We start from the raw sequence: 21,031 nt of genomic DNA on the forward strand, positions 1-21,031 counted from the left end.
GCCTTCCTGCTGCCACGGGTCAAATGTCCCCTGTACACGCCTCTTCCCAGCTGTTGCCGGGAGTCTTCCCTGGGCCTTGGCCCTCTCTCGGTAGCGGTGAGAGCAGGGTTTGGGCATGGTGCGAGGCCGAGGGACAGCGGGGGAACGCAAGCACTGTACTGGGGGATAGGGGCTGCATGGGCACCAAGTGGGGGTGAATGAATGGGGAGGAGGTTTCCCAGCCTCTCTTTCCACAGCAGCGACCTCGACAGGGGTGGCCGCCACTCCCAGCGCCATGTGTCACCTGAGCCCCCTGCCGGCGGCGAGGGAGGAGGAGACCCAGCTGAAGAGCGCCCGCCGGCTCTGGGCCTTGCTCCGGGCGGGCATCCAGGCCACTATGGAGAAGGTATGTGGTGGGGGAAGGAAGGAGCTGCCCGAGGCCTGGTGTCCCTTTAGACGCAGGAGAGGGCGGTGATGAGCATGGCCTGACCGTGGTGGCTGCTGCCCCTCCCCGGCCAGGCCACGGTCACATCACCACGCCAGCCCACCGGCAGCGCATCCATCGGGATCCTTGCTCAGCTCGTTCTACCAGACCCAAACGCCAGCCTTCTCTGGAGCCCCGTGGAGCCGTGCCCGAGCAGCAGCTGAACCCAGAGGTCTCTCACTAGGGCCCCACGCTTCCCTATCCCCACATAGCTTCTTGCCGAGCCAGGCTAGCTTTGCCCTGTCCCTCCCCACCCGGAGCCGGGGCTGACCGTCCCCTACAGGCCATTCCCTGGAGGTTTCTCCTGCTGGCTCCATCAGTGTCTGCTCTCCCGCAGTCGGCATGTGACAGGAGGTGCCTGAAACCATCTGATACCCAGACATCACCCGCAGCATTCAGGTGCCCCGTCAGTGTGCCTCGCACGCAGCCACCCTCCCCGTGGAGCCGTCAAGCACCAGCTTGCACCGCTCCACTTGACTCGGGTTGCAGCAGGACATGCTGGGACCTGCGGGCCCCGAGTGGTACCTGGGGGCCAGCCCTGCCCTATGCCGAGTTACCTGCTGAGCAGCGCGGTGAGGGCAGTGGATCGTGGCGTCGCGTGACTCCTCCTCCTCCTCCTCCTCCTGGCAGATGAAGAAGGAAGAGCTGAAGGCTGCTCAGCTGACCCACGGTCTCCAGCACCTGCGTCACCTCAGCTTCCCGCAGCCCGTGCGCCGCGTTGCCCACAACAGCAGCGCCAGCCTCTTCGTGGTCCTGGACGCGGAGAACCAGCTGCACCTGCACAAGGAGGACGGCTGGTTCAGCCACAGCACCCAGGCCCCGGAGCCCATCGCGGGCTTGCTCTACGCCACCCAGGTCAACAAGTACGTGGCCTGGGACCAGGGAAGCCTGCAGGTGCTGAGCCCTGACTTCGAGGTCCTCTCCAAGGTGCTGGCTCCGCATGGCATCCGTTGCTGCCACTACGGCCCAGAGCTCAATCAGGTGGTGACAGCTGGAGCGGGCAGCCTGTCCGTCTGGGCCTTCCGCTATGGATTCCGCCAGCTGCAGTGCCAGGCCACCGTGCAGCAGGGCCTGTCCCCTCGCGACACCTTCAGCCGGCTGGCCCTGGACACCGGCATCCCCCAGACATGCTTTGCTGCCTGCGGCACCGGGGTTGCTGTCTTCAACCTCTCCCAGGGGGAGCTACTGACCTTCCAGAGGGACCTTCACAACAGGTGACAGCTGCTCTAGGGAGTGGGGCGCTGCCCTGCCAGCCTCAGGTGTCCCAGTGAAGAAAGAGCGCCGGCTTTCCACCCTAAGGAACTTCACGCTCTTGTAGGAGGGCCTGGGCCCTGGGCTCCTGCTCCATGGGGAGGGGAGGGGAGGGGCAGGAGGCACTGGGTGGGTTCCGGGTTCCCCTCCCTCGCTAGCTGTGCCCAGCGTTGGCATGGGCGTGTGGACAGATGGGACTGGCCAGTTCTGTGTGTCACCGCCAGGACTCCTCAGTGCATGCGGGGACCTCTGGTCTCTCTGACGCTCACGTTCAGAGGCTGCTCTCGTCTCTATGTTTGTAAAGTGAGACGGGCCCATGCGCTGCTGGGTCGAGGGCTGCGCTGGCAGCTGCTGCCTCTGCCTGGGCTGGGGCAGGCTGTGGGACCCTCTGTGAGCCCTCCCTGCCCATCCCTGGGTGGTGGGGCTGGAGTTTCGTAGACACTGCAGCTGAGAAAGCCCTGCCTGGCCCCCAGGTCTGTGCCCCCAGGCCCAGCCACCAGTGCGACTTGCCATGTGCCCCAGGGCTTGTGCAGTCATGGGGTGACCCTGCCTGGTGCCCAGCACCCTGCGGCGCCCTGGGAGGGGTGGGGCACCGGAGCCAGCAGGAGCACTCATGGCTGCCTCTCTCCCAGGGCCATCACTGACATCGCCTATTGCGAGGCGGGGGGGGTGTGTGGTGACCGCCTCCCGCGACACCACCATCAAGGTCTGGGACAAGAAGTGGCTGATCCAGACAATCTTCGTGGGACACACCGGTGAGGGCCGGGGGCTGAGCCCAGTCTGCCACGAGCACCCTCCCCAGCTGGGGGGCAGAGTGGGGCGCTGTCTGAAGCTGCTGGTCCCTGCCACGGGCCCCTGCCTTGCAGGGAGAGCCTCTGCTGCCCTGGGGCTGCACCTGACACCTGGGTCCCTGCTGGCTGCCCACTGCCCGGCCCTGGAGATGGGGGAGGAGACTGCCCTCACACTAAGCGTGCTCCTTGGCTCCCATGTGGCCCTCGACTGGGGACTCCTGTCTGGGAGCAAAACTGCCCCTCAGACTGGCAGTGCCCCCCGTGGGCAGCCTGGGCATTGCTCTGACTCTGCCTTCCTTCCCTTCTTCTCCGGCAGGGCCTGTGACCGCTGTGACCATCTACCCGCAGGGGCCCTTCATCCTCTCTGCCTCCCAGGACGGCACCATTCGCACCTGGAACCTGCAGACCATTGACCAGGTGGACGAAGTGCAGGTGGCCGAGGTGGTGGAGCAGCTGCAGACGCACCCGGAGGGGGGGTACGTGGTCTCGCTGTCCGGCTCCACCATGGACCTTTGGAAGGTCAACCAGCTCTATTCCCTGCACACCCGGCTGGGTGCCGCCGTGACGCGCCTCTGTACCGTCGACCTGAGCGCCGTGGGCAGCTTCCCGGTGCGAGTTGCGTGCGCCTGCCAGGACTCCACCGTGCGGCTCGTGGCCGCGCACACCGGCCGCATCCTCTCCACGCTGCTGCTGGACAGGCCCTGCCAGGCCGTGGAGGTGGCCTACTGCCTGCCCAAGGAGACCCTCTTTGTGCTGCTGGAGCTGGGCCAGCTCCTGAGGGTGAACACCGCTGTCAACCCCATGAGCGTCAAGAAGACTGTGGTGCCCTGGAGCGAGTCGGCGCGGCCCCGCTGCCTGCTCCTCTACAGCCACCTCGTGGACCCCGAGAAGGCCTATGCCCAGTGGCGGGAGATCATGGAGCAGAAAGGGGACAAGAAGTCCTGGACACATCTCCCGCTAAAGCTGCAGGACAAAAACAGGTAAGGATTAGACCCAGCTCCGCTCCCCACCCTGGCCCCTCAGAGATGGGGTGTTGTGGGGAACGGGGCAGGGAGTGCTCAGCAGAGGACGCTGTGGGGAGCGGGGCAGGAGCACTGGCTGGGGCAGGGAGCTCCTGGCTACCCCAGTCCTGGTCGCTCCCAGCAGGGAGCGCTGTGGGGAGCGGGGCAGGAGCACTGGCTGGGGCAGGGAGCTCCTGGCTACCCCAGCCCTGGTCGCTCCCAGCAGGGAGCGCTGTGGGGAGCGGGGCAGGAGCACTGGCTGGGGCAGGGAGCTCCTGGCTACCCCAGCCCTGGTCGCTCCCAGCAGGGAGCGCTGTGGGGAGCGGGGCAGGAGCACTGGCTGGGGCAGGGAGCTCCTGGCTACCCCAGCCCTGGTCGCTCCCAGCAGGGAGCGCTGTGGGGAGCGGGGCAGGAGCACTGGCTGGGGCAGGGAGCTCCTGGCTACCCCAGCCCTGGTCGCTCCCAGCAGGGAGCGCTGTGGGGAGCGGGGCAGGAGCACTGGCTGGGGCAGGGAGCTCCTGGCTACCCCAGCCCTGGTCGCTCCCAGCAGGGAGCGCTGTGGGGAGCGGGGCAGGAGCACTGGCTGGGGCAGGGAGCTCCTGGCTACCCCAGCCCTGGTCGCTCCCAGCAGGGAGCGCTGTGGGGAGCGGGGCAGGAGCACTGGCTGGGGCAGGGAGCTCCTGGCTACCCCAGCCCTGGTCGCTCCCAGCAGGGAGCGCTGTGGGGAGCGGGGCAGGAGCACTGGCTGGGGCAGGGAGCTCCTGGCTACCCCAGCCCTGGTCGCTCCCAGCAGGGAGCGCTGTGGGGAGCGGGGCAGGAGCACTGGCTGGGGCAGGGAGCTCCTGGCTACCCCAGCCCTGGTCGCTCCCAGCAGGGAGCGCTGTGGGGAGCGGGGCAGGAGCACTGGCTGGGGCAGGGAGCTCCTGGCTACCCCAGCCCTGGTCGCTCCCAGCAGGGAGCGCTGTGGGGAGCGGGGCAGGAGCACTGGCTGGGGCAGGGAGCTCCTGGCTACCCCAGCCCTGGTCGCTCCCAGCAGGGAGCGCTGTGGGGAGCGGGGCAGGAGCACTGGCTGGGGCAGGGAGCTCCTGGCTACCCCAGCCCTGGTCGCTCCCAGCAGGGAGCGCTGTGGGGAGCGGGGCAGGAGCACTGGCTGGGGCAGGGAGCTCCTGGCTACCCCAGCCCTGGTCGCTCCCAGCAGGGAGCGCTGTGGGGAGCGGGGCAGGAGCACTGGCTGGGGCAGGGAGCTCCAGCCCCATCCTGTCCCAGCAGGGGGCAGGGGGGGGGCGGGGCAGGAGCGCAGGTGGGGGCAGCTCCTGGTGACTCCAGCCCCTGCCTCTCCGGTGGGTTCGCTGTTGTGGTGCTGTGGTAGTTTGTGGCTATGCCAGGGGTGATGTGCGTTGCCCGCAGGTACCTGCCAGTTCTGGGGCAGGAGGACGGCTCACTCTGCGTGCTTCAGTGGTTCACCGGGCGCGTTCAGTACCAGGTGAAGGCTCATGGCTCAGAGAGGGTGACCGCGCTGGCTGCCTGCCCCCACGACAGCTGTATCATCTCAGCTGGTGAGTGCACTGAGCGCCCGGCAGCCGGGCTTCCTGTGCAGCCCCAGTGACTGCCGGCCCGGGGCAGGGATCCCCACGGAGCCCTTGGAGGGCAGAGCCCTCCCTGTGCAGCGATGGCATGGACGGGGCTCCAGGAGGCAGGGACCAGGTCCTCGGGGGGCTGGAGAAGTCCTGGCCCCAGAGCTCACAAAACCCAGTCGCTAAAGAGGGAGGGAACCACAGGGCAGAGGGGTCAGCAGGAGAGTCCATGGACCTTGGGCATGGCCTGGCAGGGTGTTCCCCCATCCTGGGGGCGGGAGGGGAAGCGCAGGCAAGGCGTTCCCCCATCCCCAGAAGTCAGGGCACTCCCCCATTCCCCAACCCCGGGGGGGTCAGGTGTTCCCCCCCATCCTGGGAGGAGGGCAGATGTTTCCCCCGTGACCGGGGGTGGGCAGGAGCTGAGGGATTGTCCCTCCATTTCCATCCGTTTCACGTGTTTCATCAAACTAATGAAAAGCTCCGTGGTGGTGGCACCTGAAAGGCGAAGTCTGGGAGTTTGCAGCAAGGCCCCTGTGAGCCGACTGCCCCAGCCAGGCCATAGGCCAGAGCTGTGGCCTGCTGCAGCCCAGCGTGGGGCCCAGTGGGAGCAGCCTGGCAGTGTCCCTCTGCCTGGCCCGGTGCAGGTGGCGATCGCACGGTGAAAGTCTGGCGCATCTTCCCCTACATTGACGAGTGCCTGACCCTGCTGCTGAGCTTCTCCTGCCAGCACCCCGTGCTGCACATGTGCCCACTGGGCTCCACGCTGGGCACCGCCATCCAGGACCCCGAGACCGCCACCTACAGCATCGTCCAGTACAACCTGCTGGCCCAGAGCTGCCAGGAGCACAGCCCCGAGGATGACCCACTGGACGAGATCACAGGTAAGAGCCCTGCAGCCCAGCGGCTTCTGCTCCTCCCATCAGGGCCTGCGTAGGCACCCAGAGCAGGAGCCTGGGACTAGAGGTGGGTCTGGGCATCCAGAGGGTTAGCGGTGCCCCCTAGCAAGTGTCCAGCCTTGGGGTGTGGGGTGGGGAATGGTGCTCCATGGAGGTGTCCAGCCCCAGCAGAGGGATAGCAGTGCCTGATGGGGAGTACCCAGCCCCAGATGGGGTGGGGTGGAAAGGTGACCCCCAGGGAGTGTCTGGCCCTGGGAAGGGGGGACATGCTCAGTGGGGAAGCAGTGTGTCAAGCTGCCTGCCATGACCCCAGGGCGTGCATGCCAGCCTCAGGGCAGAGTGCTGGGAACCCGGCACCAACCCCCCATTGGCTGTGAGCTCTGTATTCGATTTCACCAACCAGTTACCAGGTGTGAGCTCCTCAGGCCCTACAACAGCCTAACCTGGGAGTCACAGACAGGCCCTGTTGGTGCTCCCATCTGACCTGCCACCCAGGGGAGCTGCCTGTGTGATAGCTGGGCCCTTACCCCAAGGATACGGCAATAGGCAGGTTACTCCCTGTCCCAAGGGACCCGTCACTCACCCCAGGTCAGTTGCTGTGACGAACTGGGACTGTTCTTAATATTTCCTCTGAATAGTGTGGGGGTGCCTCAGTTTCCCCTAGGCAGTTCTTAAGTATCTAGGGGGTGGGATAAGGGTGTATGATCATGGCAGAGCCCAAGAGGGCAGGTGTGTGCAGGGGTCTGCACACAGAGAATGGCTGACACCCTGTGTCCTGGCAACTGATGGCCTGGGCCCTTCCCCCCTGCAAGGTGAGAGCTAAAGGGTTGGAGAACAAAGGAATCAGGTGACCTCCTGGCCCAGGAAAGGGGAAAGCGAGAGGAAGAGGGGCTGGAAGGAGTTTCAGTTTGGGGCTGGCTGGAGACATGGAGTGAAGGGCAGATGTGGTTGTCTGGCTCACTGCCCCCCCAAAATGGACCCAGCTGAGGGGTCCTGTTCTCTGCACCTACAAGCTCTGTGTCAGACCATGTTCCTGTCGTCTAATAAACCTTCTATTTTACTGGCTGGCTGAGAGTCACGTCTGACTGCGGAGTTGGGGGGCAGGACCCTCTGGCTTCCCCAGGACCCCGCCTGAGCGGACTCGCTGTGGGAAGCGCACGGAGGGGCAGAGGAGGCTGAATGCTCCGAGGTCAGACCCAGGAAGGTGGAGCCGGGTGAGCTGTGTGTCCTGCAGACAGGCTGCTCCCCGAGAGGAGACTTCCCCAGAGTCCGGCCTGGCTTCATGGGGAGCAGTTCCAGAGCATCGCCCGGGGACTCTGTGACAGTTGCACCTTAGCTCTCACAGCAAAGCCCACGCTTGTAGCCTGTCCTATAACAAGCTGTCTAAAGCTTGATTACATAGGAAAAGGAAACGAGCGTTATTGACAAGGTTAAAGCAGATGAGTTACAATCTTAATTTCAAAAGGGAATAAAAGCTTCTATACTAAACTATACTATACGTCCTAAGGGCTAGCCTGGGCTGAGCACTGGGGATCTCTTGCTTATGCCTAGAAACCTGCCCCCAGATCCTGAGCAGCATAGAGATAATCAGTTCCTCCCTGTCAGGGGTTTTTATTCCCCTCCCCCTGTCACGGAGTGTGGGGGAGTCCAGGCCCTGCACCCCTCTTCCTGGGATTCACTGAGACTCTCAGCCAGCCAGTAAAACAGAAGGTTTATTGGACAACAGGAACACAGTCCACAACAGAGCTTGTGGGTACAACCAGGACCCCTGAGTCAAGTCCTTCTGGGGGAGCAGGGAGCTTAGACCCCAGCCCTGGGGTTCCCTGTGTTCCTCCACCCAGCCCCAAACTGAAACTAAACCCCCCCAGCAGGTTCCCTTCTGCAGCCTCTGTTCACATTCCTGGGCAGAGGTGTTACCTCCCCCTCCCCCTCCTGGCTCAGGTGACAGGCTCTCAGGTCTCCCATCCCCAGGGCACACTCCCAGGTCAACACTCCCCCCTCCCTGCTGTGTCACATCGTCACACCCCCAATGTGCTCTGAGCTGCCAACTCAGCTGACGGGAGGAATTCACTTGCAGGACACATCTTTAGGGCTAGGAGTAGGAGGGCAGAACAAGAAACATCTGGTGTCCTCTTTATTGTCCCACAATGGTCCCTCTGGTGTCAATGGGCCTTTCGTGTGGGGCAGAACTTAACACCTTCTGCTGAAGCCAGCACTTCACACTGGTTAATGTCTCTGCCCTGCCTGGTGAGTTACACGGTCACAGAGGCTCACGCTCAAACATTCCCTTGCACTGGGGGATACAGAGGTGATACGTTGTCACGGAGTCCCTGGGCGATGCTCTGGAACTGCTCCCCATGAAGCCAGTCAGGACTCTGGGGCAGTCGCCTTTCTGTGAGCAGCCTGTCTTCAGGACACACAGCTCACCCGGCTTCCACCTTCCTGGGTCTGACCTCGGAGCATTCAGCATCCTCTGCCCCTCCGTGCGCTTCCCCCCAGCGAGTCCACTCAGGTGGGGCTCCTGGGGAAGCCAGAAGGTCCTGCACCCCAACTCCGCAGTCAGACGTGACTCTCAGCCAGCCAGTAAAACAGAAGGTTTATTAGACGACAGGAACATGGTCTAAAACAGAGCTTGCAGGTGCAGAGAACGGGACCCCTCAGCTGGGTCCATTTTGGGGGGCAGTGAGCCAGACAACCACGTCTGCACTTCACTCCATGTCCCAGCCAGCCCCAAACTGAAACTCCCTCCAGCCCCTCCTCCTCTGGGCTTTGTTCCTTTCCTGGGCCAGGTGGTCACCTGATTCCTTTGTTCTCCAACCCTTTAGCTCTCACCTCGCAGGGGGGAAGGGCCCAGGCCATCAGTTGCCAGGAAACAGGGTGTCGGCCATTCTCTGTGTCCAGACTCCTGCACACACCGGCCCTCTAGGGCTCTGCAATGATCATACACCCTTACCCCACCACCTAGATACTTAAGAACTGCCTAGGGGAAACTGAGGCACCCCCACACTATTCAGAGGAAACATTAAGAAGAGTCCCACTTCGTCACATCTCTCCCCCCTTCGAGATCGAACTGAGCGGGGTCACTTTAGCCGGTGACCTGGGGAAGTTCGAAGCCACCAACGTTCCCATGGATGCCCCAGCCTTCCTTGGTAGGAGTTACACCAGGCCCTTCCAGTTTCACGCCCTGCCTTAGGTCAGGGGTGGTCGATAGCACTCGCAGGCCGCATGTGGGAAGGTTTATGCAGCCCATGCCCTTTGGCCACCCCAAGAATGTCTCCCCATTGACCATCACCTTCTGCTCCCACTGGAGATCCGAGGGGCCTGGCCCCAGGAGACTCCAAACAGACATATAGGTTGGGACCAGGAGTGGGAGCCTGTCCACATCCCCAACCATCTGGATGACGGAGTCTATGGCCTTGGGACCCAGCAAGGGAGCTAGACACCGGGGCTTTTCCGCAGGGTCCCCTTGGTTCAAATCGCCAGCCTGCTCAAAGGCAGTGAGGTGGCATCCACATCCCCCCCTCCTTAACCAGGGGCAGCAATTTAGTCTCGAGGTTCCCTGCGGAACTGGCCCCCCGGGGTCTATCCCCACTCACCCCGGGGAGGTCCCCTAGGCCTCTCCGCTCCCCCACCGCCAGTTCATGCTGCTGCTGCTTCTGCAGCTCTTTCTCGGGCTCTCGCTGTCTCCCACGGTCCTCTTGCTCTCTCGGACTCAGCTCCAATCCCGTCCGTCTCCGATCCCCGGATGGGGCACCCAATCGTGAAGACCCCCGTCTGGTCGGGGACAGGAGTCTTGGCGATGCCTGGCTACCACTCCAGCTCCTCCCAGATCCTGCTATAGCCCCATTGGGGGTCAGGAATCTGTTCCTTAGAGCGGTCATCCTCCTCCAGCTGCACGATTAACTGTGCTTTGGTGAACTTTCCAACGCTCAACCCTCTCTTTTTGCACAGGGTTACAATGTCCTTCTTAAGGAGACGGTGACAGACCATCACTCCGCTCCTCCCAAGTTGTTGTGGACTCACAGGCCCGTGTGTTCTCAGCTCCCCACGGTTTCCAGGGAGAACCCCTAGTGTGCCAGCCCTTCTCGAGGTCACCACCTCTTTGCCAGGGTCGAGCTGCAGACTCCTCCGCCCCTTGGACTGCTCACTGCAATCCCCAGGGGAACCCTGTTACTGCAAAAGTCCTTCTCTCTCCCCGGGCCAAGCTGCAGGCTCCTCCGCCCCTGAGACTGCTCACTGCAGTCCCTAGGGGGACCCCATTACTGCACAGTCCTTCTCGCTAGTCACACACTCCCAGGGGTTAACCGCCCCCCGAAACCACTCCTCTCTGAGCCTTCAGCATGCCTGGTCCTCGGCAATCCCCCTTCGTGTTACTGCTCCCCAGTCACTTACTGCAGGAAGTGCCATCCACGGGGTGCAGTACATCCCACCGCTGCCACCAGTTGTCACGGAGTCCCTGGGCGATGCTCTGGAACTGCTCCCCATGAAGCCAGTCAGGACTCTGGGGCAGTCGCCTTTCTGTGAGCAGCCTGTCTTCAGGACACACAGCTCACCCGGCTTCCACCTTCCTGGGTCTGACCTCGGAGCATTCAGCATCCTCTGCCCCTCCGTGCGCTTCCCCCCAGCGAGTCCACTCAGGTGGGGCTCCTGGGGAAGCCAGAGGGTCCTGCACCCCAACTCCGCAGTCAGACGTGACTCTCAGCCAGCCAGTAAAACAGAAGGTTTATTAGACGACAGGAACATGGTCTAAAACAGAGCTTGCAGGTGCAGAGAACGGGACCCCTCAGCTGGGTCCATTTTGGGGGGCAGTGAGCCAGACAACCACGTCTGCACTTCACTCCATGTCCCAGCCAGCCCCAAACTGAAACTCCCTCCAGCCCCTCCTCCTCTGGGCTTTGTTCCTTTCCTGGGCCAGGTGGTCACCTGATTCCTTTGTTCTCCAACCCTTTAGCTCTCACCTCGCAGGGGGGAAGGGCCCAGGCCATCAGTTGCCAGGAAACAGGGTGTCGGCCATTCTCTGTGTCCAGACTCCTGCACACACCGGCCCTCTAGGGCTCTGCAATGATCATACACCCTTACCCCACCACCTAGATACTTAAGAACTGCCTAGGGGAAACTGAGGCACCCCCACACTATTCAGAGGAAACATTAAGAAGAGTCCCACTTCGTCACATCCGTGAGATTAATGCCGACAGGAACTCACCAGCTTTCCATACAGTCTAAGCACGAATCACATTCTGATGATCCCTGTCTGAATGATGCTCACACTCAGGTGGGCCAGGCTGGTTCCAGTGACGTATTTGTCGGGGTTCCCTTGAGACAAGGGGACCTTGGCAGGAGTTGGCACCTGGTCTGGCAGTGTCACACTGTGTCCTGTGGGCCGTGCCCTGCCTGGGTGGGACAAGGGACTGTTGGTGCCCCATGGGGTATAGCCAGTTCATGGCGCTTCTACTCCCCCCAGGGCATGCTGCATGGGGGGCCAGCCCCAGGCTGGGGGGGGGCGCTCCCTGTTTAATGGCAGCTCTTTCCTGCCCTGTAGGCCTGTGCTGCTGTCCCACGCTGAAGCTCTTTGCATCGGCCAGCAGGGATGGGTCGGTGAAGGTCTGGAACGCCCAAAACCAGCTACTCAGGTGAGAGGCAGACGCTCCTGCCAGGCCAGCCAGCACGGCCTGTCAGGGACTCTGCCCAGATCCTGCCCATACCGCAGTCACTGTGGGGGCTTTGCGTGGATCTCACGGCCCTGGGGTGTCACGGAGTCCCTGGGCGATGCTCTGGAACTGCTCCCCGTGAAGCCAGTCAGGACTCTGGGGAAGTCTCCTCTCTGGGAGCAGCCTGTCTGCAGGATACACAGCTCACCCAGCTTCCACCTTCCTGGGTCTGACCTTGGAGCATTCAGCATCCTCTGCCCCTCCGTGCGCTTCCCACAGCGAGTCCGCTCAGGCGGGGCTCCTGGGGAAGCCAGAGAGTCCTGCCCCCCAACTCCGCAGTCAGATGTGACTCTCAGCCAGCCAGGAAAACAGAGGTTTATTAAACGACAGGAACATGGTCTAAAACAGAGCTTATAGGTGCAGAGAACAGGACCCCTCAGCTGGGTCCATTTTGGGGGGCAGTGAGCCAGACAACCACGTCTGCCCTTCCAGTTTCATGCCCTCCCTTAGGTCGGGGGTGGTCAATAGCGCTCGCAGGCCGCATGTGGGAAGGTTTATGCGGCCTGTGCCCTTTGGCCACCCCAAAACCCCAGGGGTCAAACTGGGATTGGGTCTTCTCCCCAACAAGCTGGCCAAACACAGCCACTTGGTTATAGGACTGTTAAGAAAGTTAAACAGCTTTCACTTCATCTGAGACCTTCTCAAAGCTATCCACACTGGATCTTTCAACAGGAAAGTCAGTGGATCCATTCACAACAGAAAAGTTCTGGCTGTTAGGAACTGAAACTTTCTTGATTAAATCACTTTCACACCCTTCAGTTGCAGTAAACTGCTTGCAAAGACTCCATGAGGATTCCTTTCCCTAGGGCTTTTCTATGTAACAATTCACCCCTCACAGAAATTCTGCTCTTACCCTCTTTACCGAGGGCTTGCTCTAGAGGAACACTTTCCTGAGCAACAACAGACTCTTTCTGGGTCTCCCTTACATCCAGAATTACCTCTGGCCCATCCGGCGGATTCCTACACAATCCCCTTTCAGGCAAACTGACAGACTTCCTAGATAAAAGGTCAGAAGCATTCTCCTTCCCTTTGCCACATACAAGTTCAGGAATCTTTTCCTTCTTGCTACAGGTTTCCACTCCCTCAGTAGGTAACACAATCACACACCTTCATGCTCTCCTTGTGCCCTGGCTAGGATCTCACCCTGATTAGACAAAGTTGCTCCACCCTTTCCCAACAACACACTAGCAACAGGCAAAATACAAGCACCAGAATTGTCTGGGCTCTGGGATTTTACATAGACACTAACTGGATGTGACCTAGTTACAGGGCCATTCTCCCGAGCAGACACAAACTTAGGGCCCTTCCCTTCCTGGGCGTTAGCTGAATCCAGAACCAGCTCTGAGACAACTGCACGACCCTCAACCATCACAGGCTGAAAGGCCCCTTCTGTCGCTCCACAGACAAAGAAGAGCCGGACACGCTTTCTCCTTTACCAGACACACAGCTTGGGATCTCATTCCCCTTGTCCCAGCACACAGGGCTGGTCACAGACAACTGTTTGGAGACCAGGGTAGCTCCCTCCATAGGCAAGTCAATACCCCTGACAGACACAGGCACGTTTCCTTCACTGTCCCAATTCTCCCCCCAGCTAACAGGTAAGGTCCAGGGACACTCATCTTCCACTCTCCTCGCCTTCCCACCCTGCTGACTAGACAAAGCCATCAGCTCACAAGGCTGCCTGGGCTCATCCAGACTTTCCTTACCCAGCACCTTGCCACTCCCCACAGATCCCCTGCCCTGCCTGTGTCTCCCCCAACTCAGCTGGGGTCTTATCTCCCCCCTTGCTCAGCACTGCCCTTGCTGTCCCAGTGGGGGCAGGCAGCGAGCTTGCTGCTTTCCTCACAGCATCAGAGCCAGCATGAGCCCCCTCTTCGGTGCTCAAGGGGGCGGGGAGCCCCAGGGGTCTGGTTACCGACAGGCAGGTAGCCTGAGACTAGCGGCTCCTCCCTGCTGCCAGCCAGGTCATCTGCATTTTCACTGACCATTTCCCTCTCCACTGATTGGTTCCTTGGATTCAAATTCAAACCCTTGGGAGTTACAGGAGCAGGGCCTGGATCCTGTCCCAAAGAGACACAATCACCCCACAACAGGGTCTCGCAGCTGGTGTCCCCAACAACCAGCCAGCCCCACCCCTCCTGGGTCTGCACAGGGATCTGGGCCACAGGCAGGGCGAGGGGCTTCGTCCCTGGGACCCTCACACAGCTCACACAGACCCTCAGCATCAGAGGCTGCACCACCCAGGGCCTGACAACAGTTCTCTCTGTCTCAGGATCTTGCCACCCCAGGAACGTCTCGCCATTGACCATCACCTTCCGCTCCCACTGGGGGTTCGAGGGGCCTGGCCCCAGGAAACTCCACACAGACATATAGGTTGGGGTCAGGAGTGGGAGCCTGTCCACCTCCCCACCCATCTGGCTGACGGAGTCTATGGCCTTGGGACCCAGCAAGGGAGCTAGACACCGGGGCTTTTCCGCAGGGTCCCCCTGGTTCAAATCTCCAGTCTGCTCAAAGGCAGTGAGGTGGGCATCCACATCCCCCCCCTTAACTAGGGGCAGCAATTTAGTCTCGAGGTTCCCTGTGGAACTGGCACCCTGGGGTCTATCCCCACTCACCCCGGGGAGGTCCCCTAGGCCTCTCCGCCCCACCACTGCCATTTCATGCTGCTGCTGCTTCTGCAGCTCTTTCTCGGGCTCTCGCTGTCTCTCACAGTCCTCTTGCTCTCTCGGACTCAGCTCCAAACCATCCATCTCCGATTCCCCGATGGGGAACCCGATCGTGAAGACCCTCGTCTGGTCAGGGACAGGAGTCCTGGCGCTGCCTGGCTACCACTCCAGCTGCTCCCAGATCCTGCTGTAGCCCCAGTTGGGGTCAGGAATCTGTTCCTTAGAGCGGTCATCCTCCTCCAGCTGCACGATTAACTCTGCTTTGGTGAACTTTCCAATGCTCAACCCTTCCTTTCTGCACAGGGTTACAATGTCCTTCTTAAGGAGACGGTGACAGGCCATCACTCCGCTCTTCCCAGGTTGTTGTGGACTCACAGGCCTGTGTGCTCTCAGCTCCCCACTGTTTCCAGGGAGAACCCCTAGTATGCCAGCCCTTCTCGAGGTCACCACCTCTTTGCCAGGGTCGAGCTGCAGACTTGTCCGCCCCTGGAACCGCTCGCTGCAATCCCCAGGGGAACCCTGTTACTGCAAAAGTCCTTCTCGCTGGTCACACACTCCCAGGGGTTAACCACCCCCTGAAACCGTCTCTCTCCGAATCTTCAGCACGCCTGGTCACCGTCAATCCCCCTTCGTTTTACTGCTTCCCAGTCACTTACTGCAGGAAGCGCCGTCCACGGGGTGCAGTACATCCCACCACTGACACCAGTTGTCACAGAGTCCCTGGGCGATGCTCTGGAACTGCTCCCCGTGAAGCCAGTCAGGACTCTGGGGAAGTCTCCTCTCTGGGAGCAGACTGTCTTCAGGACACAAAGCTCACACAGCTTCCACCTTCCTGGGTCTGACCTCGGAGCATTCAGCCTCCTCTGCCTCTCCGTGCGCTTCCCACAGCGACTCCGCTCAGGCGGGGCTCCTGGGGAAGCCAGAGAGTCCTGCACCCCAACTTCGCAGTCAGACGTGACTCTCAGCCAGCCAGTAAAACAGAGGTTTATTAAACGACAGGAACATGGTCTAAAACAGAGCTTGCAGGTGCAGAGAACGGGACCCCTCAGCTGGGTCCATTTTGGGGGGGCAGTGAGCCAGACAACCACATCTGCCCTTCACTCCATGTCCCAGCCAGCCCCAAACTGAAACTCCCTCCAGACCCTCCTCCCCTGGGCTTTGTTCCTTTCCTGGGCCAGGAGGTCACCGGATTCCTTTGTTCTCCAACCCTTTAGCTCTCACCTTGCAGGGGGGAAGGGCCCAGGCCATCAGTTGCCAGGAAACAGGGTGTAGGCCATTCTCTGTGTCCAGACCCCTGCACACACCTGCCCTCTAGGGCTCTGCAATGATCATACACCCTTACCCCACCCCCTAGATACTTAAGAATTGCATAGGGGAAACTGAGGCACCCCCCCAATATTCAGAGGAAACATTAAGAACAGTCCCAAGACGCTCCTGCCAGGCCAGCCAGCACGGCCTGTCAGGGACCCTGCCCAGATCCTGCCCATACCGCTGTCGCTGTGGGGGCTTTGCGTGGGTCTCACGGCCCTGGGGGTCTGGTGTCTGTGGGCCTCCGGTGTTAACCTGCTCCTGTCACTGACTGGAGCTGCACAGTGTTAAACAAGGTCTGGGATCCAGGGAGCTGAGCCAGCTCGGTCCCGTGGCAGACGCCCCAAGAAATGTCCCTTCACCCTGCACAGGGAAGTCGTCACATCGGGGCGAGCGCTGGAAACCTCAGGGGTTCCGTAGGGCTGGTATGTTAACAGCACCCCTGGGGCCCTTTCCCTGGGAAACCCCCTGGCCAGGCAGCCCCTTAGCTGGGGTTAAGATGGTAAGAACTGTCCTAGGGGAAGGGAAAAGAGCTGGGAGGGGCAGGGGCTGCTGCTAAAGGCTGATCCCAATTCCAGAAAGACAAAACCAGACAAACACGCGAGGGGAATGATGAGCAGCAAAGACAGAAAATGCAGCGTCCGTCTCTGGTGTCCCCGACTCTCACTGCCGGAGGGGCACAGGCCCAGCCCCGCCGACTGATAGGTCACTCTGGGACCTGGCAAACTTGTACCAGCCTCGGGCTGTTCAGGGCATGGAAATTACCTGCCCCTGTGGTCCTGGGCTCCCAGCCATGTGCAATCGAGAGCCTTGGCCGGCTCAGCCGTGGAACCCCCAACCCTAGGACAGTGCATCTCATGCCTTCCAATCGGCGGAGTCTCCTTCTGCTCCCTTCCCTCAGACGTATCATCTGGTCCACTCTCCGCATTAGTATCTGTGGAGAGAACATGAAAATGCTTGCTTACCTGTATCTGTGTTGCTGGTCCTTGGACGCTCCCCTTTCTTCTTCTGGAGGTCACATGCTGCCAAATTTCTTCACCATCCTCCTGTCTCCGCTGCGCAGCCTGCTCTGAATCTTCAGAACATTGTGCCCGTAGAAGCATATCCTGACGTCTGTCCAAGAAATCTTCAGTTTCTCTTATGCAAAGCAGGGTCGATACCTGTTTCTCCAGACCTTGAACCTTCTCTTCCAATATGGAGACCAGCTTGCACTTTGTACAGACAAAGTCGCTTCTGTCCTGTGGAAGAAAGACAAACATGGCACCTCCAGTTCAGGTCACAACAGTTGAACACTCAGCATCCATATTACCTTCCTTCTACGAGCTGCCTCAGGAGTTGTAGTAACTACACTGAAAAGCCGGCCAGATGTAAGCCTCAGTGGGCTCTCCCCAGGCAAACTCCCTCTGTTAGCCGCTCTGCTGGTCGCTGCTCAGCGGGTTCGCAGCTGACTGGCTTTTTAGAACAGTCAGGCCCACTCAGGGCTCACCTGGAACAAAGCGCTCCCAATTCACTCTTTTCAAACCACCAATCAAGCACACGGTCAAACTGTCCCCACAACAGATGCTCAGATACTCACCAACACAGCCTCCCTAGGGCAGCCCTTAGCGTACCTCCTCTCAGACAGATCCCAGGCAAACTCCCTCTGTTAGCCTCTCTGCTGTACGCCGCTCTGCTGCTGCGGGGGGCTGTGCCGATCGACGCTCCCCCGCCACGCGACCTCTCGCCTCTCTCCTCAGGCACCTCAAGCTGAACACGATCCCGGAGAGCCTGGCCTTTGGGAACGAGTGCGGGGACCTGCTGCTGGGTGTGGAGCAGCATCTGCACCGCATACATCACAGCAAGTACCTGCCCAGGCTGTATCTCACCAAGGTACGGACCGAGCTTGGGCCCAGCGCTGGGGGCAGGGCAGCACGGGCTGGGCAGGGCCCTGTCACAGGTACACACGAACCAGGCTGCTCAGGGATACCTGCCCCAGGGGCCTACTCTGTGCACAATGTCTGCCCGGACTAGCCCTGTACCTAGCAACCACGCCGCCATGGCTGGAGGACCTCCCCTCCCCCCGGTGCACCTGCTTTGCTGTGGCTGGAGAACCTCCCACCCCCCCGGGTGCACCCACACCGCCATGGCCGGAGAACCTCCCCACCGTGAGTGCACCCTCTCCACCATGGCTGGAGGACCCCCCAACACTCGGACACAGTCTGCTGGGAGAGGCCGGGTCTGGAGTAGCCGGGAGCGCCCCCCATAGACAGTGCCCTGCCCCACTCCTCACAGTGCCCCCTGCTGGGAGAAGCTGGGGCTGGAGTAGCCGGGAGCGCCCCCCATAGACAGTGCCCTGCCCCACTCCTCACAGTGCCCCCTGCTGGGAGAAGCTGGGGCTGGAGTAGACAGGAGCTTCCCCCCCAGCCAGCTCCTGCCCCACTCCTCACAGCGCCCCCTGCTGGGAGAGGCTGGGGCTGGAGTAGACAGGAGCTCCGCCCAGCCAGCTCCTGCCCCGCTCCCCACAGCACCCCCTGCTGGGAGAGGCTGGGACTGCAGTAACTGGGGGTCCCCGGAGATGCAGTTAGACACTGAGTGGATGACGTGGGGGGACCAGTTCTCTTCCATCAATGCCATGTGTGCTGCCCTCCCCTAGGAGCCCCTGCCCCTCCGCAGCTGGCTAGACTCAGGGCCTCTTTCTCCTGCAGCTGCTGTGCATGAGCCTCCTAGACCCCGTGCAGGACGCTCCTTTTCCCATCAGCGAGGGCTCACTGCGGCCCCTTAACAAGGACGCCAGACAACGGTTGCTCCTGGACCCTCGTTCCCTCTCTGTCAAGTGAGCCCAGCCAGGGGTCTGCCCCACGGTCAGGCCGGGTGCTCCAAGCTCCTGCCAAATACACGGTTCCACACCGCCATGGCCAGAAGACTTTCCCCCCACTCCCTGGGTGCACCCCCTCTGCCCTGGCCAGAGAACCTCCCCCCCGGCTGCACCCACACTGCCATGGCCAGAGGACTTTCCCCCCACTCCCTGGGTGCGACCCCTCTGCCATGACCAGAGAACCTCCCCCCCCCGGCTGCACCCACACCGCCATGGCCGGAGGACTTTCCCTACACTCCCTGGGTGCGACCCCTCTGCCATGACCAGAGAACCTCCCCCCCCTGGCTGCACCCACCCTGCCATGGCCAGAGGACTTTCCCCCCACTCCCTGGGTGCACCCCCTCTGCCATGGCCAGAGAACCTCCCCGCCCCGGGTACACCCACGCCGCCATGGCTGGAGGACCTCCCCTCCCCCCCCCGGTGCACCCGCTTTGCCGTGGCTGGAGAACCTCCCACCCCCCCGGGTGCACCCACACCGCCATGGCTGGAGAACCTCCCACCCCCCCGGGTGCACCCACACCGCCATGGCCGGAGAACCTCCCCACCGTGAGTGCACCCTCTCCGCCATGGCTGGAGGACCCCCCAACACTCTCCCCTGCTGTGCTCCATGTTGTGAGCTCTGCAAGCTCCATCCCTCATCCCCAGTGTCCTCAGGAGGAAGAGAAGTTTTCCGCCTGGACCGAGGGATTCTCTGTGGATGCAGAACGCACAGCCTCAGAGCTGGGTGTGGGGAGGGGTCGAGGGCAGTGGCTGCAGATCTGCCTAAGAGCAGTGTAATGGGGGGGCACCAGCGAGATACATGGGGGGAGTCCTCACCCAAAAGCAACTGTGGGCACACCCCACACACTCATGTGGTGACAGGCGGACGTGGGGACACATACACGTGGGGACAGACAGACAGATGGACATACCCACAAGTAGGGACAGATGGATGGCCAGACACACATGGGGACAGACAGACGGACACACAGACAGGCCCACCCCCCCACACCCGACGTTCCTGACCCGCGTGGCCCTCGTTGGGGCAACGCTGGGCGGCCCACCGGCGGCCCTGGGTCATGTCTCTTGGCTCGGGCAGCCCCTCCCACCCCTGCGGAGTGCAGCCCCAGGCAGGCTGCTGTCGCCCTGAGAGCGAGGGGAGGGGCAGCCCAGGGTCTGCTGCCCCAGGTGCGCTCAGGCAGGGGAGGGGACGTGCGGTGAGTGGGGGTGTTCTGAGATCCCGGGGGGACGCTGGTGCTAGTTTGCACCCGATGAGCCGTCTCTTGCTTCTGTGAGGATTTAGGGCCACGTGTCGGGGGTTGCCGCCCTGGCTGTGGCGGGCAAAGGCCGGTGGATGGCCTGGGGGCCATGAGCCTGGCTCTTGACAGGCGTGTCCCTCTCTGCAGGCTGTGCGTGCCGCTGCTCCCCTGGAAGCTCAAGAAGGATGAGGACTACTCTTGGGTGCGCCAGGAGAAGGAGGAGGTGACGCCTGATGGTGGGACGGCAAGCTGCTGGCCCTGCCTCCCCCAGCGCTGGTCTAGAGCACTTGAGTGATAGGCCAAAGCACCAATCCCACTGGGCCAAAGATTCTGCCCTGTCGGAGCTTGCTCGAGCAGGGATGCGGGGGGGAGGCTGGGAGGTGGCCCCTGTTAGTCAGTAAGGACATGGACGGCCCCTGGGCCTGCAGGGGCACGAAATCCAGGCACCAGACACTGGACACCAGGCCCCCAGTGTGGGTCCTGACCTCAGACCGTGGGAAAGGGCTGGCACCAAGCCCTGAGCCACAGGCACCTCTGGCCCATGTGCAGCCTCTGGCCCTCCAGTCCCTGCACAGCCCCCGGATCTGGGCAGCCGTCTGCTGTTCCCAGCCCCCCACCACAATGGCTGCTGTCGTGGGTGGGCTCTGCTGCATGCCAGTGGCTGCCTGGCAGCTGCAGACCCGCTTCCCAAGCCCTGCCACTTCCCCAGACAGTCATTGGGCTTCTCAGCCTGCCTGGAACGACTGTGAGCCAGGGCCCCTTTGAACGTTGCAGGCCTGTGCCCAGCTGGCCGCGAGGGACCAGGATCTGCTCCTCATTCAGCAGGGGAAGCTCTCCGCCGCCAGGAAGCCCAGGCTGCACAAGAAGCTGCAGGACGAGGCCTTTGAACGCTACATGCATCTTGTCTACAGGCAGCCACCGAGGATCCAGGTGACGGTGTGGATGGGGAGGGGGCTGGCAGTGGATCATGGGGCCCGGCCAGACGTGCTCTGTGTTCTGGGATTAGCAGGAGCTCTGCCTAGGAAAGGGCTGGCTGGGGGGCTCTGAGACAGACATAGCAACAGCTTGGGGGCAGGAACTACCCCATAGGTGGGACCCTCCTTCCAGATGATGTCATGGTGTCCTCTTGCACTGAGGAGACCTGTCCAGGGGAGGTAATCCCAAGTAGTAGGAAGAGACCGGGAATAGCAATGGGGAAATCAGTCATTAGAAATAAAGAGAGCTGGGCTTGTGGTGACCGGGAGAACCACATGGTGACTTGCCTGCTGGGTGCAAAGATTG

General features: G+C 61.6%; 1 protein-coding gene across 1 annotated transcript in view; it reads left to right on the forward strand.

The window, feature by feature from the left end:
* Positions 1-274: 274 nt before the first annotated feature.
* The window catches only part of WDR97 (WD repeat domain 97), a 71,848-nt gene continuing 51,091 nt past the window's right edge, over positions 275-21,031 (forward strand). The window contains 12 exon segments of the mRNA XM_073335044.1: positions 275-385; positions 1,094-1,677; positions 2,347-2,374; positions 2,376-2,469; positions 2,822-3,485; positions 4,914-5,062; positions 5,725-5,961; positions 11,516-11,606; positions 17,395-17,527; positions 18,343-18,470; positions 19,898-19,973; positions 20,525-20,680. Of these exon segments, the coding sequence (XP_073191145.1) occupies positions 275-385; positions 1,094-1,677; positions 2,347-2,374; positions 2,376-2,469; positions 2,822-3,485; positions 4,914-5,062; positions 5,725-5,961; positions 11,516-11,606; positions 17,395-17,527; positions 18,343-18,470; positions 19,898-19,973; positions 20,525-20,680 (2,451 nt within the window).

Source organism: Lepidochelys kempii, chromosome 2 (genome assembly GCF_965140265.1).
Source record: "Lepidochelys kempii isolate rLepKem1 chromosome 2, rLepKem1.hap2, whole genome shotgun sequence".
In the NCBI taxonomy this organism is placed as follows: Eukaryota; Metazoa; Chordata; order Testudines; family Cheloniidae; genus Lepidochelys; species Lepidochelys kempii.